The sequence below is a fragment of the Ovis aries genome, chromosome 1 (assembly GCF_016772045.2).
Source record: "Ovis aries strain OAR_USU_Benz2616 breed Rambouillet chromosome 1, ARS-UI_Ramb_v3.0, whole genome shotgun sequence".
NCBI classification, from domain to species: Eukaryota; Metazoa; Chordata; class Mammalia; order Artiodactyla; family Bovidae; genus Ovis; species Ovis aries.
This window is the reverse complement of record NC_056054.1, coordinates 100,712,062-100,740,060: the sequence shown is the minus strand read 5'-3', so window position 1 is coordinate 100,740,060 and position 27,999 is coordinate 100,712,062. Positions and strand designations below refer to the sequence as shown.

Genomic DNA, 27,999 nt, shown 5'->3' with positions numbered 1-27,999 from the left:
GCTGCCTTTGAAAACTTTGGAGAGAGCCCACCGTCAACATTCTTAGTCTGGGAGCACCTGCTTATTCTGTCACGTATGTACTGTCTGTTCTTTTTCTCCTACTTGGTCCTTAAACCTTACATTGGTGTTTTTAGCTTGCTCTGCCTGCCAGGTTTTACATCGTTTCTTTGAGGAAGTAAACAATCATTCTAGCTCAATTTACCTCTTTTTTTTTTTTACTAAAAAGAATCCATTTTTGAAAAGCTTAATGTTGGCTTGAATATTTCAATCCTGAGGCTAACACATAGCTTTCTTTGGACTATAATTTGAAGATTTATATGGTTAAAAATATAGCTGTTTTGAATTAAAAAGGAGTGGAAAAGAAAGTAGAATCCAGTTTGAGGGAGTTAGTCACTGAACAGTCTCTTTGTATTAAATATAGAAGTGACATTTTCAAAAGTAGTTAACGCTTCTTTTTGAAGCAGATATTTTGATTTTTAGGGATAAAAAGGTAAAATGATCCAAGGATATGAAAGTAGTACATAGGAGTTGTCTTTTTAACTACCTCTGAAGGTTGTGGATGTTTGAATAGACCAGTTAAGGAGAGCTTGTGTATTCAAAATTTACCAAGATAAACTGATTTTTCAAAGGTTTGCCTTCTTCTTAAATATTATTAATATTTTGGAACAGAGAAAAGAGGATTTCCCTTGATTAGATTTGTTGTCAAATCCTGTAAAGTCCCTGCTTCCTTCATCTCCACATCCTCCCAAATTCAGATGTAAATTTGGTTTACCAGATATCAGGAAATTTTTTGGAAATCAAAATGCTATTTAGAATTGGAAGTGGCATTTTAGACAAAGACCTGCAGTTACTCCCTGTCAGTATATAATCCAGAAGGTTTCCTGCATGATTCTGATTTGTAACATTGTCTCTTTGAGACTCTGCGCTGCTTCTTGTTGTTGAAAAAAAAGTACAGTCACATTAGATGCAGCTAATATTGAGTCTTCCGGTGTCCTCTTTCCTTTAACAGAATGAAATGGCTGGGGTGGGCACTCCTGCTGTGCTCGTCTGCAATGGCACAAGTGCACAGAGACCCCACTCTGGATCATCACTGGGATCTCTGGAAGAAAACCTATGGGAAACAATACGAAGAAAAGGTGGATAGGCTGCCGTTTGAGCAATTTGCTTTTACTTAAGTACCCTTACATGTTCTTTAAAAAAAAAATTATTTATTTGACTGCACCAGATTTGGGGGCTTCCCAAGTGGCTCAGATGGTAAAGAATGCACCTACAAAGCAGGAGACCCGTGTTCAATCCCTGAGTTAGGAAGATCCCTTGGAGAAGGGAATGGCAACTCATTCCAGTACTCTTGCCTGGAAAATTTCATGGATAGTATAGGAGCCTGGCAGGCTACAGTTAATGGGGTCACAAAGAGTCGGACACAACTAAATGACTGTCACCAGGCCTTACTTGCGGAATGTGAACTCTTAGCTGTGGCATATGTGATCTAGTTCTCTAAGTAGGGATCGAACTCTGCACCCCGCCCCTGCACTGGGAGCATGGACTCTTCACCACTGGGCCACCAGGGAAGTCCCTCCCCTACATATTTTGGCAAGCGGTGTTTTCAATAAATGTTACACACTCATTTTCTTACCAGATTCTCTTCTTGGCCCTAGAATTTCATCAGGAAACAAAAATTTCCTGTTTTTAGGGCACTTATATTCTAAAAGGAGAGACAGGAAAGAAGTAAATAAATAAGCAGATATATAATGGAGATGAGTTTGAGCAAACTCAGGGAGATAGTGAAGGACAGGGAAGCCTGGTGTGCTGCCATACATGGGATCGCACAGAGCTGGACATGACTTAGCCACTGAACAACAATATGATGCAAACAGTGGAAAAAAATAAAACAAGACCTAGGGGGTTGGAAGAGGGTCTTCGGTGAAGGCTGTGAGGGGTTGGGAGTGATTATCTTACACAAGTGACAGTATGGTCAGGGAAGGCCTCACATCAGAAGGCCCCAGGCCAAGAGGGAAAGAGTGCACGTTTGAGGAACAAAAAGACCTGACTTCAGTCCCTGGCACAGAGAAGCACTGGCAGATGTTATTTCTTGACTCTCGCTTCCCACTTTGTACTTTTGTTTTTATTTCTAAACATACTTCTTAATTGACTTTCATACTTAACCCTGGTGCTTCAAATAACTAAGTCCTGAAACTATGATGATCTAGTCACTAAGTCATATCCAGCTCTTGCGAACTGCCAGGCTCCTCTGTCCATGGGATTCTCCAGGCGAGAATCCTGGAGTGGGTTGCCATTTCCTTCTCCACCTAAAACTATAATATATGAGTTTGTAAGCAAAGATTATATATAAATTTATTTATTTGATGTGATTTTTATATAAAAATGCCTTGAGTTGTTTTCTTAGTAGTGATGAATTTCACCCTCACCCATTCCCCTTTATGGGCGAGGGTGAAAATTACAGGCCTCTAATTTCCATGTTAACCAAAGTTAAATATGCAGTTAGCACCACTATCTGGTTAAATGAATGTTATCTTACTTTGTAATGATTCTAGTCCATTAGGAGGAGTGAAAGCGACTTTTGATTAGTACCCCACTATTAAAATCTCTCTCACAGTTCTCCTCTTTTTTTTTCCTTTCCTATACTTCATTAGATTTGTCTTTATTTTATTTTTCACTCTAGTGGTTTGGAAGTGTATCTGTATATGTATTTTACTAGGATAACAGTAAAATCTTGCTTGAAGGCAAAGGGACTGCTTAAACTTACTACCTAGACTTACTTACTACCTAGAACCAGCACTCAGGCCTTGGTTCTAACACTCAATGAAATTAGATGAAAAGAGTTGTTGCTGACTGCTCACTGGGCTATGGCTTGTTGTGAACTATGGCCTTGTGGGTGGAGGTGAGGGTCAGCGATTCTAAGAGGCACCATGTATATTGCATTCTATGTAAATTAAGCTCCTGGAGGGCAAGAAAATCAGTAGCCTGAATATGAATTTATGCTGGATAAAATTAAGATAATAGGACCAAAGTTATTTTTTAAAGTATGAATAATGGAATGACATCTACATGAATGAAAAAGAAATTGTGAAATGTATTAGAAATCCAATTAGAAACCTCAGAAATGAAAAAATAGAGTCATTGAAATAAGAACTCAGTAAAAGAGGTAAACTCCAAACTGGAAAGAGCTGGATAGAATCAGATCTGGAAGACAGTACCGAGGTATTCACCAAGAAGGCAGCACACAAAAATAAAATGGAAAAACTATGAAAATGTGGATAAGAGAGATGAAAGAAAGTTTGAGGCGCCAAATACATCTGATGGAATGATGATGCAGAAGCAATATTTGAAGGGATACTGGTTGAGAATTTTCCAGATATGGAAAAAAGAATGTTCCTGAATCCTCTAGTCGAAAGTGCTTTCCAGTCAAAAATACTACACAGAGGAAAATAAAGAAACCCATACCCACAAACATGTAGTGAAGCTGCAAAATATCAAAGAGAAAAAGAAAATCATATAAGTTATCGAAATTAGAAACATGACAATAATTAGACTGACAATAGACCTCTAATCTACAATAATAGATACCAGAAGATAATTCAGAAATACCTTCAAATAACTGAAGAAAAACAGCTATAAATTTATAATCAGACTAAACTATGTTTCAAGAGTGAGGGTAGGGACTTCCCTGGTGGTCCAGTGGCTAAGACTCCCTGCTCCCAATGCAGGGGGCTCCGGTTCAATCCCTGGTCAGGGAACTAGATCCCACATGCCACAACTAAAGATCCCGCATGCTCTAACAAAGATTCTGCAGGATTTTTTCTAAGACCTAAGACAGAGTGCAGTTAAATAAATAAATAATCAATTATATATATATATATATATTTTTTTTTTTTAAAGATGTTTTAAAAGGCCTATAATGATTAAGTGAGTACTTATCAGCACTTTCGACTAGAGGATTCAGGAACATTCTTTTTTCCATATCTGGAAAATTCTCAACCAGTATCCCTTCAAATATTGCTTCTGATTAAGTAAGTACTAACTTACAAAGAATATGCTTCAACAAATTGCAATTTCTAAAAAAAAAAACTTTCTAGCATATTAAGGAAGTTCATTGTACATATCTAAAATGATATTAATCACCAAGAGAGCAATTAAGAGGAAGAGTTAAGATTGGTGTGCAATTTTTCCATTACACTTATTTATTCATATTCATTTATATGCATGCTCCCAGACAGATCCACATTTAATGGAATGCTTCATAATACGTATATTTTCATTATTGAACACATTTGTGCAAGATTCAGTATAATGATTTTTTTTTTATTTTAGAATGAGGAAGTAGCACGGCGTCTCATCTGGGAAAAGAATCTAAAAACTGTTATGCTTCACAATCTGGAGCATTCAATGGGAATGCATTCATATGAGCTAGGCATGAACCACCTGGGAGACATGGTAGGTAAATTATAAATAATCCTACATTCATCTTTGGGTAAATTGGATTTCTGTCTCCCCAAAGGCAATTTGAAGGTAAACAACAAAGGAATGTTTTATCTGTATATGAACATAAAATTAGAAAATAGAATTTAGGGACATAAGAATTTGCAGATTCCTTATTGATCTACACTGTGACCACTTTCCTTAATAAATCCCTTCTTTAGGGGAATATTTTAAACTCACAGACCACAGTTAATTTTACTTTTACTAATTCTAGAAAATATTGCCTAAAGACTACTCACAACATTTTAGAATACGTTACCATACTTATATAAATCTAAACTGATAATGTAATATGGTCTACCTGCTTTCTTAATGGGGGAGTGTGGGTATTAATATAAAGTAACCTTTCATTAGTTGTTAGATTCTGCTCTATCTTACAAAAAATTTTCACTGTGGCCAAAATTAAGAATAATAGTACCCTTTGGAAGGGAACACCCTAAGTGGATTAAATGCAGGAATCTTTTACCGTTCTTTGTCATAAGCAAAATCAGTTTAGTCCACTTTTTAGAGAACCCTTCTTATAAAATTCTGCTTTGCTTTGAAAGAAAAATATACCTCTCTGTAACTTTTAGGTTTTTATCTTTTCCTCTTCTCCTTCCCTATGTCTGACTGGGATGCTAACGGCAAAGTGTAGGACTAAAGAGACCTGGATAATTCACCTACCAGATAGTTACCTATGTTAGTCACAACTACCACTGATTTTTCTCAGTTAAACATATTCACAGTTATAATTTTCAAGATATTGACCAGAGGATATAAGGGAAAGGACAAATGTGTATATCTTTGTAGACAAGTGAAGAAGTGATATCTTCAATGAGTTCCTTGAGAGTTCCCAGCCAATGGCCAAGAAATGTCACTTACAAGTCAAGCCCTAATCAGAAATTGCCTGATTCTCTGGACTGGAGAGAGAAGGGGTGTGTTACTGAAGTGAAATACCAGGTGAGTATTATCATCTTAGGCCTCTGTACCTCAGGCAGAGGTCTCTCTTCCTTAAATACTTAGTCTAGCTGTATCATTTAGCAGTGAATCTCATAGTCCCTTAGGTTACTTTCTAAATGTGTTTGCTATTCTTATCTTCCCAACTACACTGTGACCTTCTGAAGGGCCTGGACCACACATCATACTTTTCTTATTTCCCATAGTGCTGAGAATACCAACAGTTAGAGTCATTTTTGACTAAGCGAAAAACTGTGAATTTAGCAAATAGGTCTTTAAAAAAGACTTTTAGTGTTCATACTATCCATCAACTGCACTGAACCCTCCACCAGTCAGTTACTTGAGAAATAGTATCATATGTGTGAGAAAATTTCAATCAAAAAGTTTATTCCTCCATCTCACTTAGGAATTTCAGGATTGATAGAGAGGAAATAACTAAAGCTAAATGTGACCTGTAAATTGTACCAGTCAAGTTAGTTCTTGACTAGGCTTACATTGCTAAGATAAGAAATATGGGCTTTATAAATGTGTTCCTATATTTTTGTATTTCCTTTAATTTGCTTATAAAAAAAAGCTACAAAAATCCTAAATTAATTAGGGATAACTAAGGATAAAAGTTAGTTAGCCATTGCAGGAGACACAACAGACGCGGGTTCAATCCCTAGGTTGGAAAGATCCCCTGGAGATGAGCATAGCAATCCACTTCAGTATTCTTGCCTGAAGAATCCCATGGATAGAGGAGCCTTGCAGGCTCCAGTCCATAGGGTTGCAAAGAATCAGACATGACTGAAGCAACTTAGCACACAAGGATAAAACATATATATCACCTTGGAGCTCAGGATAAGGGAGAAGAATCAATGTCCTTCAAAGTTGCCCCAAGCCTGTGACCAAAGAAAAATATATAAATTAGGAAACGAATGATACTGCTAATTTCATAATTCTTTTCCATCTAGATATTTTTCTTTCAACTAGTTTTGAATTTCTCAGTGGAATTCTCTAAAAGTTTGAGAAGACCCAATAACTACCCATCTAAGTGTTCACTATAAATATTAATAATTTAATGAGCTCCTTTCTCTGAGTACTTACATTTCAATGGGTGATTTTAGTTTAACCAAAAGCAGACTGAACTTGCTTCCTTCCAAGAGACAGCCAAGTGGAATGAGAGGAGGAGAGGGAGTGTAGTTATGATGTGGCTCAGGCCCCTGTGCACCTTTTTAAACTAAAGCAGCTTTGTGTTTTTCTATTTATGCTTCCTGGTAAAATAACTTATGATCAAAAAAATTCTACAGCTAAAAATGTCCAAAAAATGCTACATTTGGCAGGAGGAAGGGTGTTTTAGGTCAAGGGAATCATCCTAGGTCCTCTCAAAAATCCCTTTCCTGTTGGCATCTATCTCCTCTATTATGGGGTAAAAATAGCTGGTATTTGGTACATGCTCAGTAAATACTATTTCTTAACATATTTGAATACGGCAATTATTCCGTGAGGTCAGCCATTCATAAATATTTATTAAAGTTAGACCTTGTTCCGGAGAACAATCATTGCCATGGTCTAAGGGGAGGGGAAACGGTAGAGGGGGAGGTTTTCCTGAACTGATGAAAGTGCTGACATGTTGGGAGTTGCGCAGTTTGCATTATGGAAGCCATCCTTGCTAACTATGATTGCCCTTGCGACTTTGTCTCTGTTGTAGGGTGCTTGTGGGTCTTGCTGGGCTTTCAGTGCCGTGGGAGCCCTGGAAGCACAAGTGAAGCTGAAAACAGGAAAGCTGGTGTCTCTGAGTGCACAGAACCTGGTGGATTGCTCAACTGTAAAATATGGGAATAAGGGCTGCAATGGCGGCTTCATGACAGAGGCTTTCCAATATATCATCGACAACAATGGCATCGATTCAGAAGCTTCCTATCCCTACAAAGCCATGGTGTGCCTGCAAGTTAACTTTTTGTGCTGCCCCTTGACCTTATGTTATCCCTCCAACTCACTGTACTAAACTTATCACCAAGCCGAGTGCTTGAGAAGCAGTGCTGCGTGGTATGTATGTGTGTGTGTATGTGAGAGAGAGAGAAGGAGAATGAACCTCAATCAAGAATCCCTAAATTCTTAAGAGTTCTCTTTCTTATGCAGCAGCCTTCTTAATTTATCAGTGGCACAATAATTTAAAACCAGCAGGTGGAGTTCATGCTTAAAAATGAATTTTCAGCAAACCTTCCTTAAAATTCTTTGTAACTTTTTTGTCCTCCAGACTCCTGTGCTCAACCTTATTCTCAGATCATCAACCACACAATTCTTCTACCTTACTAAAAAGTGAAATAATGCTTTTCTCTTCCTCCAAGTCTCACCACACGTTTTGTTAAATGATATGACAGAAAATTTAGAAAAGATAAAAATATCACTCAAACTCTCCTACCTTAACCACTATTATTTTGGTATATTTCTTTCAAGTTCTTTTTCCTATAAGGCATTTTTTAAAACCTAGTTGTATACACAACAAACGTGAATTTGCAACTTCCCCGTTCTCACTTGAGATATGGTATTTTTAAACCAATATTTGGGCTTCCCTTGTGGCTTAGAGGTAAAGAATCTGCCTGTCAATGCAGGAGACATGGGTTCAGGAAGATCCCCTGGAGGAGGGAAAAGCAACCCACTCCAGTGTTCTTGCCTGGGAAATCCCATGGACAGAGGAGCCTGGCCACCTATAGTCCATGGGGTCATAAAAGAGTCAGCCACGACTTAGCAACTAAACAATCAAACCAATATTGAATCTGCAGATCATCTTGCAGGCATTATACCATCAAAAAGATTTTAAAACTCTAGACTAGAGTCTTAATGTAGTGTTTCCCTAACAATCCACCTAGAATCTGAGAGACTTTACCCTGGCAACTTTTGTACACATGAAGATGTTCACAATTTAAAGCAATAGAATAGTTCTATATTTCCTCCGTTACTGGTGAAACATAGAGCTATTAGCATTTAGAAGATTTTATATTTCTTTTTAAAAAAATAAGAAAGAGCCTTAGATACTTGAAAGGATGAATGAGGAAAGAAAACATATTTGCAATCCAGATCTAGGATAATGTCAATTTATAAAGAAAGTTGAAGTTCACTTCTTTATCTGACTTATCCTTTCCCCACAGGATGGAAGGTGCCAGTATGATGTAAAAAATCGAGCTGCCACGTGTTCAAGGTATATTGAACTTCCCTTCGGCAGCGAAGAGGCCTTAAAAGAAGCCGTGGCCAATAAAGGACCTGTGTCTGTTGGTATAGACGCGAAACAGACTTCTTTCTTCCTCTACAAAACTGGTAAAAACCTAGACATATTACCCTCATGCTTTATACTGCCCTCGCACTGCAGGAAAGAATGTCCACCTTCCCTATCACTCTGCCTCTGAATGCTTAGACTAGGTTAAATGGAATCCTCCACCTCATTTCACTTCATATACGTATTTTTACACCCAGTTCTAATTAGTAAAATAAGACTTGAAAAAATTTACTAAGACTGCATGCCAGGTCCTATGCTAAATTCTTTCTGCACATTATCTCATTTAATCCCCATGTGTGCTTGTTGTTCAGTTGTGTCCGACTCTTTGCGATCCCATGAACTATAGCCTGCCAGACTCCTCTGTCCTTGGAATTTTCCAGGCCAGAATGCTGGAGTAAGGTGCCATTTCTTCCTGACCCAGGGATCAAAGTTATACCTCTTGCATCTCCTGCATTGGCAGGCAGATTCTTTACCACTAGTACCACTTGGGAAGCCCCTTAATCTTTATAATAACCCTATTTACAGGTGAAAAAAAACACGTCTTAGACAGGTTAACCTACCTAAAGTCATACAGTCTGCAGGTGGTCAGCTGGGATGAGAAACTGCTGCCTGAGTCCAGAGCCTGAGCGCCTAGCCTCTGGGTCCACTGTGGAGTGTAGGGGCAGCACAGCAGAGTACCTGGAAGCCGCCCACTAAGCACAGAACATCAGACTAAACAAACTAGAAGGTTATCATCCTGTTTTAAAGCCTCACCTTAAAGATCATTTAATGCAGTAAAGGATGAAAATGCATAAGAATTTAGGAATATCTACAAAGAAATACAATAATATAAGTTAAAAAAATATTAGGGCTCTTCCCCAGTGGTCCAATGGTTAAGAATCTTCCTTGCCATGCAGAAGATGTGGGTTTGATCCCTGGTGGGGGAATTAAGATCACATATGCCATGGAGCAACTGAGCCCGTGAACCACGACTAGAGAGTCTGTGCACCCCAACAAAAGATCCCATGGGCTATGACGGGGACACGACACAGCCAAATAGATCATTTTTTTTAAGTGGAAAAAGGTGGCAGTTCATCAAAGGAGCTTTCTGAGGGAACTGTGATTAACTTGATGCCAAACTTTGTGAAACCAAAAAGCAAACAATAGAAAAACCCAGTTGTGACAACTATAGCATTGAGAGCAAAGAACCATGAACTCTAAATAGTTTAAGCATGAGAGTATATATTCCTCACATATATCCAAAACTGGCTAATAAGATAGTGTCACATGCCGCTTACTCTTTTTCTTTACTCATGTGTTATTCTCAGGTGTCTACTATGACCCCTCCTGTACTCAGAATGTGAATCACGGTGTACTAGTGGTTGGCTATGGTAGCCTTAATGGGAAGGACTACTGGCTTGTGAAAAACAGGTAATGTACTCATACTTTACTGTATATTTAATTAAAATTGGTATCTGGACACAGGCACTTCTCTGTATCTTAATTTCTCCAAACTTAATATGCCCAGGGAACCCAGTACCCTCCTCACCATTTTGTTCCTTTTCAGAAATTCCCGTCTCACTCAAAGGCAACACAACACAACATAGTTACCCCGTTAGATACTATGAATTTGTCTTAGATCCTCCAGAACTAATCAAGCAATAAGTCAAATTAATTGTATGTCATGTCTGTTCTTGATCCTGCTCCCTCTCCACTTCTTCTATTTATTGCTCTAGTTCAGAGATCTCTTGCCTGGACTATCCCTGTAGCTTTCTAGCTGGCCTCCTTTATTTAAAAACCATTTTTTTAATTAAAAATTCTTTTGTGCAATTTTTAGAAGTTACTTTCCATTTATAGTTTTTACAAACTATCAGCTATGTTCCCCAGTTGGGGTAATACATCCTTGAGTCTGTCTTACACCCACTAGTTAGTAACACCCACTCCCCTGCACCCCCACGGAAAACCACTGCTTTGTTCTCGGTATCTGTGAGTCTGCTTCTTTTATGTTATACTCATTTGTTTATTGTATTTTTTAGATTACACATTCAAGTGATATCATATAGCATTTATTTTTCTCTGGCTAACTTATTTCATTCAGCATAATGTCCTCCAAGTCTACCCATGTTGCTGCAAATGATGAAATTTCAATATTTTTTATGATTAAGTAGTATTCCATTCAGAGAAGGCAATGGCACCCCACTCCAGTACTCTTGCCTGGAAAATCTCATGGATGGAGGAGCCTCATGGGCTACAGTCCATGGGGTCGAAGAGTCGGACATGACTGAGTGACTTCACTTTCACTTTTTACTTTCATGCATTGGAGAAGGAAATGGCAACCCACTCCAGTGTTCTTGCCTGGAGAATCCCAGGGACAGAGGAGCCTGGTGGGCTTCCGTCTATGGGATCACACAGAGTTGGACATGACTGACGTGACTTAGCAGCAGCAGCAGCAGTATTCCATTATACATATATTCTTGATTGCTGAGCTGCTTCAGTCATGTCCCCCTCTTTGAGACCCTATGGACTGTAGCCTACCCAGCTTCTCTGTCCATGGGATTCTCCAGGCAAGAAAACTGGAGTGGGTTACCATTTCCTCCTCCAAGGGATCTTTCCAACCCATGGATCAAACCCACATCTCTTTGGTCTCCTGCATTGGCGAGACAGGTTATTTACTATTAGCACCACATGGGAATCATCTGTTGATGGGCATTTAGGTGGTTTCCATGTCTTGGCAACTGAAAATATGCTATGAATATTGGGGTGCATGTATCTTTTTGAATTAGTGTTTTTGCTTTTTCAGGATTTATACCCAGGTCTCCTTTATTCTTAAATCTGTCCCATATACTACTTTCAATCTGGTTTGTCTAGACTATAAGTTTAGAATTTTATCTCTTAGAACCAGTCAGTGTGAGATGAGTGTTCCTGAGTAGAAAAGACAAGTCACCTCTGTTCGGTCCCTACCTGTCTGTCAGCCTCAGTTCCTGGCAGTTTGTCTCACACTTTTCATTCTAGATTATTGAAACATACACAGTTACAGTTCCTATTCATATCATTTTATCTTCAATATCTTTGCATCTTGCTTGTTTTGGTCCCTCTGCCTGCAATATCCCTTTTCCTCACTTGGTTTATTCCTTCTTTTCCTTCAAAACTAGCTTAGTCATTATCTATACCGGAAAGTTTTCCCTAAATCCTTGGGCTGGGCAAAATGTCTTTTTTTTTTTTTTCTATGCAAATAAACTGTCCTTTGCATTCTAGAGTATTTTACACAATATATTTAAATTGTTCATTCACCTAACTATCACCCAAGTATTCTATGTATGCCTCTGGGGCAGAGATTATGTTTTGTCTTTGAATTCTTAGCACAGTATGTGGCACCCAACAGCCCCTCAATACATGCATTAGCAGTCTTCTCCAACACTACAGTTCAAAAGCATCAATTCTTTAGCTCTCAGCTTTCTTTATGGTCCAACTCTCACATCCATACATGACTAGTGGAAAAACCATGGCTTTGACTAGACACATCTTTGTTGGCAAAGTAATGTCTCTGCTTTTTAATATGCTAAGTTTGTCATAGCTTTTCTTTCAAGGAGCAAGTGTTTTTTAATTTCATGGCTTCAGTCACCATCTGCACTGATTTTGGAGCCCCCCAAAATAAAGTCTGACACTGTTTCCATTGTTTCCCCATCTATTTGCTATGAAGTGATGGGACCAGATGCCATTATCTTAGGTTTTTGAATGTTGAGTTTTAAGCCAGATTTTTCACTCTCCTCTTTCACTTTCATCAAGAGGCTCTTTAGTTCCTCTTCACTTTCTGCCATAAGGGTGGTGTCATCTGCATATCTGAGGTTATTGATATTTCTCCAGGCAATCGTGATTCCAACTTGTGCTTCATCCAGCCCAGCATTTTGCATGATGTACTCTGCATTTAAGTTAAATAATTCAACCCCTAGCAGCCCTCAGATGTTTACGGAAAATACATAGTCTACAAATCATAAATAAACAAAAAGGTACTTTTCTACCTTTTCCACCTTGTGGCTCACAAGGAATATGGTAGTCTTTGCATAGCCCTTTGGGAAATAGTTGAAGTGATTAATATCTTGGTTCATTTAAAACCTATTCACAGCACTAATCAGCTTGGGTCCAAACCAGTGATAGCTTTTTAAAATGGAGCAATACTTTCACTTCTATATATCTTATTTACTCCCTACAGTAGGTATACTAAATTCTCTTCTCTACTGAAGTTTCTTCTTGAAGATCATACATCTTTTAGAGTTTTAATTCAAAACCTCTTCTCAGCACTTGCTAATTTAATAAGCATTTACTAGGCATCTTACAATGGGATAGATAGTATCTAGGCCATGGAAATATAAAAATTCGTAAGAAGTTATCCTATTCTGTAAGGGCTCACAGCCCACTCGAGAATTAGAACAACAAAATACAATACATCATGATATGATGTGTCTAGATTTTAGAATAAACTCAAGGGAAAATTATTCTCTATTTTTAGTAATACATTACCATCTTCAGATTATCAAAGCCTTGGTATCATCTTGTGCTCTTCCTTCTCTCCCTAAACCCACACAGCCCTGTCCCTCAGGACACTTTCTGTGGATGGGTTTTCTCTTTTCCTTTGCTAATGACATTATCTAATTCAGATTCAATTCACTCAGCTGTGGAAATTTCTTCTTAAAATATGTATCATCCAAACCTATGGTAAAAATTGTAAATAGTCCACCATTTTCATCAAAATAAAGCCTAAACTTCTGGCCAGTCATTCAAGGGTCTCCACTAAGTGACTTCAAACATAGCCTTCCAGACGTTTCTTCCACTATATTTTCATGTACCCATACTCACATTCTGGCCACAGTGAACCACTTTCTCATCATTCCCTAAATGCAGAGACACTTAGCTATTTCTAATTTGTTACTTATGCCATTTCATCTTTCTGAAATGGCCTTAAAGCCCATTGCTGCCTATAGAAACCCCACTGTCTGTGGTCAAATGGGCACCCTCATACATTCTGGTGGAAGGATTGTAAAATTTTTACAATTCTTCTTGAAAGCAATTTGATAATATGAATCAAGAACTTTCTAACTGTTCATATTCTTCATCCAGTTATTTCCATTTCTTGGAATGTATATGAAGAAAATAATCCTGAATTTTGGGAAAACTTCATACCTGATTTATGTAAATGTAGCATTTTTTTCTTTAATAGTGAAAACTAGTAAGCAACCAGAAATACCTAAAAATAGGTAGTATTAAATAAATTATGATATAATCAGCCCATGTATTAGAAATTATATTCATTGAAATCATTATCAGTAACTGAATAAAATAATTAGAATATATGTTTAAATGGAAAAAATATATAAATACAATATTTATATTCAGTATAAGTATTAAGTTTATAGCTCATTTCTCTGATATATATTATATTAAAGGACCAGAAAGAATTATACCAAATGTTAATAATGGTTGTCCTGGGGACTTCCCTGGCAGTCCAGTGAGTTAAGACCCCATGCTTCCCCTACAGGGGATGTTGGTTCCAACCCTGGTCAGGGAACTAAGATCCTACATGCCATGCACGGCTAAGGAAAAAACTGGGATCCCAAATGCCTTGTGGCACAGCAAAAAATAAAAATGTTGTCTTTGTCTTCCTTTATGTATTTTTGAAATTATCTTTAACAAATCACTTATTATTTTTAAAATTATTTTAAAAACTTATTAAAATTCTATTTATTCTTCAAAACGTACCCTGAATGGTATCTTCTCCATACCCCATTCATTAACTCAGAATTATTTCTCTAACTTCTAGCTCTAGCAATACTTTATGGATTCTATTATAGCATTTAGCAAATTGTTCAGTTCAGTTCAGTCGCTCAGTTGTGTCCGACTCTTTGCAACCCCATGAATCGCAGCACACCAGGCCTCCCTGTTCATCACCATCTCCCAGAGTTCATCCAGACTCACGTCCATTGAGTCCGTGATGCCATCCAGCCATCTCATCCTCGGTTGTCCCCTTCTCCTCCTGCCCCCAATCCCTCCCAGCATCAGAGTCTTTTCCAATGAGTCAACTCTTCGCATGAGGTGGCCAAAGTACTGGAGTTGCAGCTTTAGCATCATTCCCTCCAAAGAAATCCCAGGGTTGATCTCCTTCAGAATGGACTGGTTGGATCTCCTTGCAGTCCAAGGCACTCTCAAGAGTCTTCTCCAACACCACAGTTCAAAAGCATCAATTCTTTGGCGCTCAGCCTTCTTCACAGTCCAAGTCTCACATCCATACATGACCACAGGAAAAACCATAGCCTTGACTAGATGGACCTTAGTTGGCAAAGTAATGACTCTGCTTTTGAGTATACTATCTAGGTTGGTCATAACTTTTCTTCCAAGGAGTAAATTCTAGCTTCTATTATAGCTATTTCTAAAAATCATGCTCTGCTCACTAAAATATAAACTCCTCAGTGGTAGAATAGTCTCTTGCTCCTGTTTATATCTTCATTTCATACGTTGATTCAACAAACATATATTGAGCACCTACCATGCACCAAGTATAGTGTTAGACAATGAAAAATACAGCCTTTCTCTATCATTCTTCAAGATTGATTTTTGGCGGGGGGGGGGGGTGCTTCCCTGATAGGTCAGTTGGTAAAGAATCCCCCTGCAATGCAGGAGACATCAGTCCGATTCCTGGGTTGGGAAGAGTCCCCTGGAGAAGAGAAAGGCTACCCACTCCAGTATTCTGGTCTGGAAAATTCCATGGACTCTAGAGTCAATGGGGTTGCAAAGAGTCAGACATGACTGAGCGACTTTAAAAAATTAAAAAAAAAATCCCTCAAGATACTCATGCTCTAAAACGTAGAGTCAAGGAAACAGGCAGATACAGGTGACCATCCCAATAGAATGCAATAAATGCTAAGATGGGGGTATGCGTCCATTGCAGTGGAAGCACAGAAGGGTTCCTGGCCTAGCTTGGGGAGTCTGGGAAGGCCTTTTAGCCAGATTATTTGACTGAATCTTGAAGGAGGAGAAAGAAATAGCCAGACGAAGAAGGGTAATCAGAACAGAGGAAGGTAAATGTGCCAAAGTCCAAAACTGAGAGAAAGTAAATGAGTTGAGAACACTGCAGCCTGTTAGAAAGAGATGTGAGATAGGAAGGGAAAAAGTTATGAACAACCGCAACAATTGCTGGCCCAACAAAGATAGATTGGACATAATCATGAATTACAGGCTCCACAGAGGTTTACTCAAACAAAGCCCTCTTAATATTATCAAACTTGTTCTTAATGCTCTCCTGAAAGGTTAGATTCTATGTGATTTCCAATGATACCAAGTTAACCTTCAGTAGAAGAATGTGGAGGTCTTCCTCTAATTGGCCTCTTCTTTTTTTTTATTTTCCTGTTGTTTCTACTTAATCTTTTTGGTATGTATATAACACTGTTCTATGTTCCTGAATTTTTCTCCCTTTCTGGATATAAGTAATTAGCTCCTTTTTATAATACAGTACAGCATAATAAATAAAAGCATTAACTTTGAAGTCTGGGAGACCCTACTTAGAATTTACTGTCTGTGTGACCTTAGGCAAGTTATTTAACATCTTATTTAATATCTTGAATAAATTTCAGTTTTCCCATTTGTAAAATGGGACTAATAGTCTCAAGATTACTATAAGGATTAAACAAGGTTATATAAAACATTTATCACATAGTATCTGGCACAGATCATGTATAAGAAATCATAGTTATTATTTTTTATTATTCCTCCTTTAAATTCCTATTAAGAGAATATGATCTGATATAGAAAACTATGCCCTCAGCAATATCCCAATGTAAATGCAGTTATAAGTTTTACAGAATGTTTTCATAATGTCTAGCAATATATGTAAATGACTTAATACCAAAATATACTTGAGTAAAAATTATTTTATGGGAGCCAAAATAATGTAAAATACCTGATTATAAACCCTCTGATGGTTTGACTGAATCCAGGAATAAAGCTGGAGCGTATAAGTAAAGAATGATGAACTACATATTTCTCCAGGGACATCTCCCTAAATATTAGGCACTAGAGATTTTTGAGGTTAAACTACCTAAGAAGATCCTTAGTTATTTGGATAGTCTATGTTGCCAATGATGGGCAGATCTATAAATTTAGAAAGCTAGCTGAACTAGAGATACAACTGCTATGGACTTAGAAAAATTTAGGAGCCTGACAAGGACACATTGGTCAGACTGCCCTCAAGATGGACCAAGATTGTCTTTGCAGAAAAAAGGGAGGAGTTTTATTTAATATGCAGATCAATGAGAAATGGAGGCTCCACAGTTATTGGGCATAAGACAACTTTGACCTGAGGAAAAAGTTAAAGGTATTAACTATGTGCTCAATAGATCTTTAAACACACATGTATTCACATACACACAGTCATGTAAACATACACACCAAAAACTAAGTGCCTAGGATGCCTTGAAGCAATACCTGGTGACCTCTCTAAGATAAACAGTTGTGAAATAGATGGGCTTCTAGGTAATGCAGTAAGTTGATGGAGTAGGTTGGGAGTGGGTACAGAAATGACTCCTCTTTATCCTTCCTGCTAAGTCACTTCAGTCGTGTCCAACTCTGTGTGACCCCATAGACGGCAGCCCACCAGGCTCCCCCATCCCTGGGATTCTCCAGGCAAGAACACTGGAATGGGTTGCCATTTCTTTCTCCAATGCATGAAAGTGAAAAGTGAAAGGGAAGTCACTCAGTCGTGTCCGACTCTTTGCAACTCCATGGACCGCAGCCTACCAGGCTCCTCTGTCCATGGGATTTTCCAGGCAAGAGTACTGGAGTGGGGTGCCATCGCCTTCTCCGTCTTTATTTTTAAGTTATTAAAATATAAACTAGGAAAAAAGAATACTCCATTTTCCGTTACTGAAAACTTGTCTGATCTTTCAAGAGATCCTGACTTTCAGTGTAGAGTTAGGGTACAGGTTTTACATGAAACATTATAAGAATCTATATTAAATTCATACATACTGCCTCTTCTCAATGGAATCAAAGGCTGAAATAAGATCTAAAAGAAAAAAGTTACAACCTAGTGATTTTTCTTAGAAATTTCTATATAAAGAGATTAAGAATATGCTTATTGATTTATAACTCAAGACAGGTATTTATTACACCATTTCACTGAAACCACTCTTGCCCAGATTGCCACTCACCTCCATCTTGCCTCATTAAACACTTTTCAAGTCTCATCTTACCTGCCCTTTTAACGTTTGATGTATAATTTCTCTCTCTGTTCTGAAACTCTTTATTTAATTTCCAGAGGACCGCATTCTTCTGGCTTTCCTCCTCCTCTGCTTCAGTCTCTTGAGTTCCTTAGTTCCTTTTTTTACTTCTTACTTCTAAACATTAGACCTCAGTTCCCTATCTCTCTCAGCTCACTCCTCAGATGATCTCATTTAGTCTTATGGTTTTAAACATCATGTATGTGCTGAGGACTCTTACCTTTATAACTTGAGTGTTAGACTCCATGTCCAACTGTCTACCATTTGACCTGTTCACCTGTGCGTCTCTGCTGCTGCTGGTATGTCGCTTCAGTCGTGTCTGACTCTGTGTGACCCCGTAGACGGCAGCCCACCAGGCTCCCCCGTCCCTGGGATTCTCCAGGCAAGAACACTGGAGTGTCTCTAGGCCTCTTTAATTTAACATGTTCAAAATAGAACTCTTGACTCTCTGCTACTGCCCCAATTTCCTCCATCTTGGTAAATGCCAACAGCATTTACTCCAGGCCAAAACATTAGAGCCATCTTTTCTTTCTTCATATGGTATCCTACGTCTAATCTATCAGCAAATCCTGTCATTTCTACCATCACTAAATTACCCCAAATCGTATTACGTCTCAATACCTCTACTGTTACCACTCTAGTTCAAGCCACTGTGCATCTCTCTTGGTCTACTGCAATAATCTCCCAACTGATAGTCAATTTCCCTCTCCTTTGCCTATAGTCGATCCTCTACATAGTAGCCAGAATGATCTTTTTTTAATCAAAAAAACCAATTTTATTACTCTTCTACTCTAACCCCTCTCATGGCTTCCTCTACACTCAGAATAAAACCCATGATAAGTAAAGCATGACATTATCTGGACTCAACCTGCCTCTCCAACCACCTCTCCAAATCCTTTCTCCTCTCTCACTCAGCTTTGGGTACATTAGACTTATTGCTGTTTCTCAGACATACCAAGATTATCCCCAGCTCTTTCCCCAGGTCTTTGCATCACTTGTACCTTCACTTTTCTTAGGTCTTTGCTCAAATATTTCCTCAGATAAGCATCCTCTGACTATATTATCTAAAATGTAGCCCTGGGGAATTCCACGGCAGCCCAGTTGTTAGGACTCGGTGCTTTCACTACTTGCCCACGTTTGATAACTGGCCAGGGAACTAATGTCCTACAAGCTATGTGGCGCAGCCAAAGAATAAAATAAAATATAGCCCTGACTCCCAACACTTTGCATCCCCTTACCATTTATTTTTCTTTATACTGAAAGAAGGTGGCAGTTTTAGTCGCTCAGTCATGTCCAACTCTTTGGAACCCTATGGACTGTAGCCCACCAGGCTTCTCTGTTGATGGAATTCTCTAGGCAAGAATACTGGAGTAGGTAGCCATTCCCTTCTCCAGGTTCTTTATGGTACTTATATCATATTACATATTTCTTTGATTATTGTATGTTTCCCCTGTAGAATGTATATAGGCTTTAAAAAGACTTTGTCTACCTTGTTTACCTCCATAATCCTAATGCCTAGAGTAGTGTCTGGCACAGCCTAGAAAGTTCAAAGCTGTAATTTGTTAGAAAGGAAATCAGCATGTATTTTAGAAGGAATTTCTGATGTTAGTGTCTATAGTATGCAGGGAGAAAGTAGAGGGACCAAACACCCTATTTTGTTACCAAGACGTTTCCCAGGCCACAAGACTTTGTGATTTTTTAAAATGCTATTTCTTTATTATTACTTATTTACTTTATTTTTGGCTCTGCTGGGTCTTCATTGCTTTACACGGGCTCTCTCCACTTGCAGTGAGCGGGGGCTGCTCTTCCTTGCGGTGGGCAGGGTTCTCATTGCAGTGGCTTCTCGTGTGGAGCACAGCCTCTAGGGCACCTGAGCTTCAGTAGTTGCAGCACACAGGCTTAGCTGCTCTGCAGCATGTGGAATATTCCAAGACTAGGGATCAAACCCATGTCCCCTGCATTGGTCAGTGGATTCTTATCCACTGCACCACCAGGGAAGCCCATAGGATTTTATTTTTAAAACCAGGACAATCCTAGGCAATATGGAACTGTTACTCACCCTAGGAAAAGCACTACATATTTTTGAAGGGGTTGGATTCCCCTTTGAGTCTTATACTTGGATAAAAACAAAAACAGCCATCTCTACTTGTCAAGCATTTACTACAGACACTGTGCAAGCACTTTAAATACATTTTCTCATTTAATTTCTAAGGTAATCTATAATATAGGCATTTTATCCCCTTAACACAGGATAGGAAGCTCCTGATACTGGGAGAATTAAGAAACTTGCCCGAAGTTGAACAGTTTGAGTGAAAGGTCTATAGAGTTAATAAAAGTAAACAACTTGGTAAGGACTGAAATGAACATTTGGAACTGATCTTGCACAATTCTGAAGACAAAAATTTGTCCTCAAATATTTATCTAGCTTGAGGTTTTTAATCAGTTGTATTTTTAAAAACAGAGTTAGCAGTACTCAGCCAAAAAGAGATCTGGGATGTTCTACAAAGTTGGGCCAGTTGACCTTCTCTGGGACTGGGACTGAATTGAATTGGATATTGAATGGGATCAAGGACTGATCAATCTCACTGACTAAGTTCATATTACTAGTCATAAGAGCCTCCATCAACTTTCATTACCAGAACTTAAGTCTAAATTCAGTTTATCTAAAATTTTTACCTATTTTTTAGGCAGTAAAAGGATCCTGGATGTTCTGGTTTGAATTCCATTCCCTATACTACCTCACTCACAGGAAGAATGTAGAGAAAAGGATAGTTTAAAAGTTAGTATAGGCTTTGGCATAAAAGCCTAGATTTGAACCCTTGCTTTGCAATTAACCACTTGCATGACTTTGGGCAAGCCACTTTACCTCTGCCTGTTTTTTCTTTAGTAAAAAGAAGATAATATACCTACCTCATAGGATGATGATTAAATGAGATAATATATGTTAAGCTACTTAGCACAGAGTAAGTGCTCAATAAGTGGTGGCTATTGATACTAATAATAGCTTAGCCAGAGTTTATTATTGCTTTTGCTTTTCGAACTGGATACTGAAAACCTGCATCCATTGATGAGAGGTGACAGTGGAGTTTGGATTTTATTCTCAAGGTATTAGGGAGGCATTCAAGAATTTTAAATGGGAATGGCAATAAATGAAAGGAATCAAAAAAGGAGCCCAGTGAGTTCTCTGGAGGTCCAGTGGTTAGAACTTGGTGTTTTCACTGCAGGGCCCTGGCTGAATCCCTGACCAGAGAACTGAGATCCTCCAAGACATGTGTATGACGTGGGTGCTCAGTCGCTCAGACATGTCCGACTTTCTGGGACCTTTTGGACTGTAGCCCTCCAGGCTCCTCTGTCCATGGGATTTCACAGGCAAGAATACTGGAGTGGGTTGCCATTTCCTACTCCAGAGGATATTTCTGACCCAGGGATCAAACCTGTGTCTCCTGCATCTCCTGCTTTGGCAGGCAGATTCTTTACCACTGAGCCACCAGAGAAGCCTGTGGTGAGGCAAAAAAAAAAAAAGAAAAAGCCCATAAGAGAGTTTAAGAAAGAGTGATCAGAAAGAGAAGAGAAAATCAGGATACAGTAGTATTTTAAAGCCAAGAGGGAAGTGAGGTGAGAGTTGTAAAAGTGAAAATCACAGTTGTGTCCTACTCTTTGTGACCCCATAGACCATACAGTCCATGGAATTCTCCAGGCCAGAATAGTGGAGTGGGTAGCCTTTCCTTTCTCCAGGGGGGTCGTCCCAACCCGGGAGTTGAACCCAGGTCTCCTGCATTGCAGGCAGATTCTGTATCAGCTGAGCCACAAGGGAAGCCTGAGATGAGAGTAGATAACTGTGTTAAATGGTACGAGAGAGAGAGAAATAACACCTGAAGATTGTCTAGTGAATGGCTGATACATAGAACATTTAAGGCCTATTGAAGAACAGCTACTTTAAATTATGCCACTTGTCTTTTTCCAATAAGCCAGCATGTCTTAGTTTCTCCACTGCAGGCAAAAACACAACCTTCCTTTGAGTACTGAGCAAAAATTTGCAACAACTTCCCTTTGCCTAGGGAGTTAAGCAAGTTCCTCAGTCTGCTGTTCTATGCTCTGTATAACTTAGCCCCAAACCAACCTTCTATCTTCTTTTCCCACTGGTTTCCTAAGGATGTTTAATTTTCTTTTCAACTGAATTCCTTGCTGCTCTTCAAATAAAATCACAGTAATCTGAGCTTTTATTTGTATGCTAGTTATAGCACAGTTCATACAGAGTATGAATTTTGCCTTATATTATAATTACCTGTATAATTATAATTATATAATTATAAAATCTCAGAATAATAAAGAACCTCACAAGTCATTTCTCTTGCAAGGATTTTGTCAATTTTTTTACTAGTATGTGAAAAAGGGAGAAAAAAATATTTTGGTGAATCTTTCATAAATCTAAATTTATTTGATTCAAAGGACTATCCTTAGAGATCATGTCCCCTCAAGTTTTGTTTTTGGTGTTAAAATTTCCTTTCTTTTACAATATGATGGTGATAATAGAGTTTTTCTTTTTAATGTCTGCTGCTGCTGCTGCTGCTGCTAAGTCGCTTCAGTCGTGTCTGACTCTGTGCAACCCCATAGATGGAAGCCCACCAGGCTCCCCCATCCCCGAGATTCTCTAGGCAAGAACACTGGAGTGGGTTGCTATTTCCTTCTCCAATGCATGAAAGTGAAAAGTGAAAGTGAAGTCGCTCAGTCGTGTCCAACTCTTAGCGACCCCATGGACTGCAGCCCACCAGGCTCCTCCATCCATGGGATTTTCCAGGCAAGAGTATTGGAGTGGGGTGCCATTGCCTTCTCCTTTTAATGTCTAGTACTTGCTAATTTAAAAACTGGTAACTTTATGTCAATCTGCAAAAGTTTTTGAAATTCTTAAAGTCTGTGAAATGTTAAAGTCATGAACCACTGATCTCCTCTAACCCTTATCTGACCCAGAAATTCCCTCTCTAGCAACATCTCTAACAAGTTATGTAAACCTCTGATTGAACACTTCCAGTGCCAGGGAGCTCATCTCCTCCCAAAGTAGCATATTCCATTTTTTTTTACAGATTTAACTGTAAACAAGTCTGAGCTCCACTTCAAAAAGGTGTTTGAGAGCTACTCTTTTAGAAAACTCCTGTCCTATGCCTTTTCCCTAGTGATCTCTCAAAATATTTCTACATGACACTCTGAAGAAATTGAAGTTTGATAGGAAGTCATCGACTTTGATCCTGTTATACAAAAATACTTCAAGATGGGGCCTTGGAAAATATAATAAAACTCATTCTATGCAGAAGCAGGAGGATTTATAGGTTTGTAATGAAACATACTATTTTCCTAGGTATTAAATTAGGTATTAATCTGTTCAATATAGCAATAAAACCTATCAAACCATCCTTTGAAAATTGCCTGAAAGCACTGGGGAAATTATTATATATTGTGTTGTTCTAATTTTGCTTTATAGATTCTCTTATATAATCACTTTAGGAGAAAAGCCATCTAAGATTGAAAATTGATAATGTGGTTTGTTTATATTCATTTGTAATTTTGTGTTACTTCTTTTTCTAAAGCTGGGGCCTCAACTTTGGTGACCAAGGATATATACGGATGGCAAGAAATAGTGGAAATCACTGTGGGATTGCTAATTTTCCTTCTTATCCAGAAATCTAAAGGACCTCTTTGTTTTATAACAATTCAAGAAAAAAGAACCACTTTCTCACAATTTAATTTTACCTGCTGTGACAGTAGAAATAAGTGTGATATGATCAATATATATTTACTGTACTAACAGAAAATATAGCTTGATTCATCTACTTTTTTTAGCTTTGCAGATCTTGGGGAAAAGTTTGCTAAGTAAATTAATAATGTATAATAGATATAATTGTATGAACGTTAGTCAACTGAGACAATCTGTCGTGTTTATCACTCTCTTCTTTGTCCTTTTAAGTTCCCTAATATGCTGTTGAAACTTGATGGCATATAGATGCTTAATAAATATATATCTTTTCAACTCTGTATCATTACCACATACCATTCTCTTTTATTCTTAAGTAACTATTATAATCTGTTATAAGAATATAAATTGTATGCTGCTGATGTGCTATGGCAACTTTATGGAAGAAACTATTAGATTATTAATGTCCTGAGATTGTATCTTTGCACATAAAAGGATTCAGTAAATATTTTAAAATCAGCAATGTCAAAGAAGACAAATGCTAATGAGACAATCTATTTTCAAGCACTTTGTAAGAATTATTTTATTGATCAACAATAAATATACTAATTCAAATTATTTTTACCTAAGTCATTAGCAATTTGGCCAGTACCTTTTGAGGGCAAAAAGTCAACCTGAATAAATAAACAAACTGCATTTCTTTAAAATAATGCATTGCCCATATTTTATCTAATTTGGATTGATATTCCTCACACCTGCTCCAGATTAAGAGACAGTTCCTGAAGAGGTAGCAGGAACTTTAAATTGTCTAAGTTCATGTCTATGATATGAAAAATGGATGGGATGATGCCATCAGTATATCATAAACTGAACTTAAACTAATCTTTGGTTCCCTTGTCACAAAGTACACTTTAAAGAAAAAGAATTGCTCACTATAAAAACATAGTAGTAACATATGACTATCATCAAAACTGTAGAAAAACATTGTAGTTTAAAAGTATTTAGTTGACAGCACTTCCCTGGTGATCCAGTGGCTAAGACTCTGAGCTCCCAATGTAGGGGACCTGGGTTCAATCTCTGGTTAGAAAACTAGGTCCCACATGCCACAAGTAAGACCCTGCCCAGACAAATAAATAAATAAATATTTTCTTTAAGTATTTTTAAATTTTTATTTGCCCACAATTTTTTAAGCACTGTAAATGGAACAAAAACATAGGTTCTTAATCTTTGTCAGTTGATTAAACCTATGGGTACCTTCTCAGAAAAGTTTTTAAATCCTTAAAATAAAATTCATAGGATTACAAAGGCTACTGATTATATTAAAATATAGTTCTTAAAATTTCTGAATATAAATTTGTGCTATAGAAATAAACATGCTTCTTTCAAAATGCATTAAATAACAAGAGCTCATGACTATCTTAATTTTGAAATAGTGACAAATATAAATGATATTTGAAGGTATCTGAAAAAAACTGTAATATGGTATAGAAATACCTGAGTTTTCTTTTAGTGACAGAATTACAAGTATTATTATTACTGTGGTTTATGGACTGTGTTCAGAATTGAAGGAAATGCTTTCAATTAGAGATTACTGAAAATAAAGGTATCATTTTTTTTCTCCATAAAAATCCACAAATTTTATGAATTCTATCCATAGATCCTTTAGGAATCTGTGGATCCTAGGTGAAGAACCTCTGAACTAGTAAGTAGACTAATGAAATATATAACAAAAATCTTTATTGAATGTCTAACACAAAGGGGAAATTTCAGCCATAAGTAATTTTAAACTTACGGAAATAAAGAGCCTTTTTTTAAAAATAAAAAGCTTACACAAAGGAAAGTTCAAATCAAAAAAGAAATTAAAAATATTCTGGAAGCTGTATATAGGGTGATTTGAAGAAAATAAAAAGAATAGTAGCTAGAAAATACTATAGTAAGTATACATGTGTGGTGATAAAAGTGAAAGTTACTCAGTTGTGTCTGACTCTTTGTGACTCCATGGACTGTCCTTGGAATTCTCCAGGCCAGAATCTTGCATTGGGTAGCCTTTCCCTTCTCCAGGGGATCTTCCCAACCCAGGGATCGAACCCAGGTCTCCTGCATTGCAGGCAGATTCTTTACCAGCTAAGCCACAAGGGAAACCATAAGGAAAGCCCAAGAATACTGTAGTGGGTAGCTTATCCCTTCTCCAGGGGACCTTCCCAACCCAGGAATCAAACCGGGGTCTCCCGCGTTGCAGGTAGATTCTTTACCAACTGAGTTATGAAGGAAGCCTATGGTGATAAAACCCTGGACAAATGTAATAACTGTGAAAAAAGGAAAAAATTAGAAACAAATCGAGAACAAAGAGCACATCTAGGATTTAAATGGATAATAAAGGTAAAGAAACAAAAGTATTTAAGCATTCCAGAACTAGGAATCCACTGAACAATCCCGTTAAAAACATATAAGAAAGGGGCTCCCCAGTGGCTCAGTGGTAAAGAATCCACCTGCCAATGCAGGAGACATGGGTTTGATCCCTGGTCCAAGACGATCCCACATGCCACAGAGCAAGAAACCCCGTGTGCCACAACTACTGAGCTCCATTGTAGAGCCCGGAAATCAGAACTACTGAGCCCATGTGCTACAACCACTGAATCCCCTGCAGAGAGCCATGCTCTGCAACAAGAGAAGCCACCACAATAAGAAGCTGGCACACCACAAGGAAGAGTAGCCCCCACTCATGCAACTAGAGAAAAGCCCGTCTGGCAACGAAGATTCAGCACAGCCAAAAATCAACAAATAAAAATTATTTTTAAAAATATTAGAAAAATATGAAGACAGACATTATTTCTTTGAAAAGAATGATCCTTTCCTTACTCTTCTCTAGACAAGAATCTTGTTGATGCTTCATATACACGTTTACACTCTAACTTACATGTCTATCTTTAAAAACAAAAATAAAAGCAGCTCTTAAGCATACAATTCTTCTGTGTATTCTTGCCACCTCTTCTTGATATCTTCTGCTTCTGTTAGGTCCAGACCTTTTCTGTCCTTTATCGAGCCCATCTTTACATGAAATGTTCCCTTGGTTTCTCTAGTTTTCTTGAAGAGATCTCTAGTCTTTCCCATTCTGTTGTTTTCCTCTATTTCTTTGCATTGATCACTGAAGAAGGCTTTCTTATCTCTTCTTGCTATTCTTTGGAACTCTACATTCAGATGCTTATATCTTTCCTTTTCTCCTTTGCTTTTCACCTCTCTTCTTTTCACAGCTATTTGTAAGGCCTCCCCAGACAGCCATTTTGCTTTTTTGCATTTCTTTTCCATGGGGATGGTCTTGATCCCTGTCTCCTGTACTATGTCACGAACCTCATTCCATAGTTCATCAGGCACTCTATCTATCTATCAGATCTAGTCCCTTAAATCTATTTCTCACTTCCTTTGTATAATCATAAGGGACTTGATTTAGGTCATACCTGAATGGTCTAGCGGTTTTCCCTACTTTCTTCAATTTGAGTCTGAATTTGGCAATAAGGAGTTCATGATCTGAGCCACAGTCAGCTGCTGGTCTTGTTTTTGTTGACTGTATAGAGCTTCTCCATCTTTGGCTGCAAAGAATATAATCAATCTGATCTCGGTGTTGACCATCTGGTGATGTCCATGTGTAGAGTCTTCTCTTGTGTTGTTGGAAGAGGGTGTTTGCTATGACCAGTGCATTTTCTTGGCAAAACTCTCTTAGTCTTTGCCCTGCTTCATTCCGCATTCCAAGGCCAAATTTGCCTGTTATGCCAGGTGTTTCTTGACTTCCTACTTTTGCATTCCAGTCCCCTATAATGAAAAGGACATCTTTTGGGGGGTGTTAGTTCTAAAAGGTCTTGTAGGTCTTCATAAAACCGTTCAACTTCAGTTTCTTCAGCATTACTGGCTGGGGCATAGACTTGGATAACTGTGATATTGAATGGTTTGCCTTGGAGATGAACAGAGATCATTCTGTCATTCTTGAGACTGCATCCAAGTACTGCATTTCGGACTCTTTTGTTGACCATGATGGCTACTCCATTTCTTCTGAGGGATTCATGCCCACAGTAGTAGATATAATGGTCATCTGAGTTAAATTCACCCATTCCAGTCCATTTTAGTTCACTGATTCCCAGAATGTTGACGTTCACCCTTGCCATCTCTTGTTTGACCACTTCCAATTTGCCTTGATTCATGGACCTGACATTCCAGGTTCCTATGCAATATTGCTCTTTACAGCATCGGATCTTGCTTCTATTACCAGTCACATCCACAGCTGGGTATTGTTTTTGCTTTGGCTCCATCCCTTCATTCTTTCTGGAGTTATTTCTCCACTGATCTCCAGTAGCATATTGGGCACCTAATGACCTGGGGAGTTCCTC

The 27,999-nt window shown here is 38.1% G+C and overlaps 1 protein-coding gene and 1 pseudogene across 3 annotated transcripts; one reads left to right on the top strand and one right to left on the bottom strand.

Moving 5' to 3' along the window:
* Positions 1-23,961, top strand: CTSS (cathepsin S). Of its 3 annotated transcripts, XR_006060198.1 has the most exons (9): positions 1-73; positions 1,010-1,136; positions 4,330-4,452; positions 5,287-5,436; positions 7,124-7,351; positions 8,565-8,730; positions 9,997-10,099; positions 23,106-23,258; positions 23,517-23,961. XR_006060198.1 is itself a non-coding variant. In XM_004002463.5 (8 exons), exons 2-8 carry the CDS (start codon positions 1,011-1,013, stop codon positions 23,614-23,616), a joined length of 996 nt encoding a protein of 331 aa, XP_004002512.1. In that variant the 5' UTR covers positions 1-73; position 1,010; the 3' UTR covers positions 23,617-23,961. The 3 variants fall into 3 exon arrangements, 2 of the variants coding, with proteins under 2 accessions (XP_004002512.1, XP_060269947.1); XM_004002463.5 differs by lacking the exon at positions 23,106-23,258; XM_060413964.1 differs by having other exon boundaries at positions 23,016-23,961.
* Positions 23,787-27,999, bottom strand: LOC132659601 (craniofacial development protein 2-like; annotated as a pseudogene).

Excerpts from the sequence above, each read along its gene's own strand:
- CTSS (XM_004002463.5), top strand. The coding sequence starts at position 1,011 with ATGAAATGGCTGGGGTGGGCACTCCTGCTGTGCTCGTCTGCAATGGCA. Across the intron at positions 1,137-4,329 it reads GGAAACAATACGAAGAAAAG|AATGAGGAAGTAGCACGGCG; the intron begins GTGGATAGGCTG and ends TTTTTATTTTAG. Across the intron at positions 8,731-9,996 it reads TTTCTTCCTCTACAAAACTG|GTGTCTACTATGACCCCTCC; the intron begins GTAAAAACCTAG and ends TGTTATTCTCAG.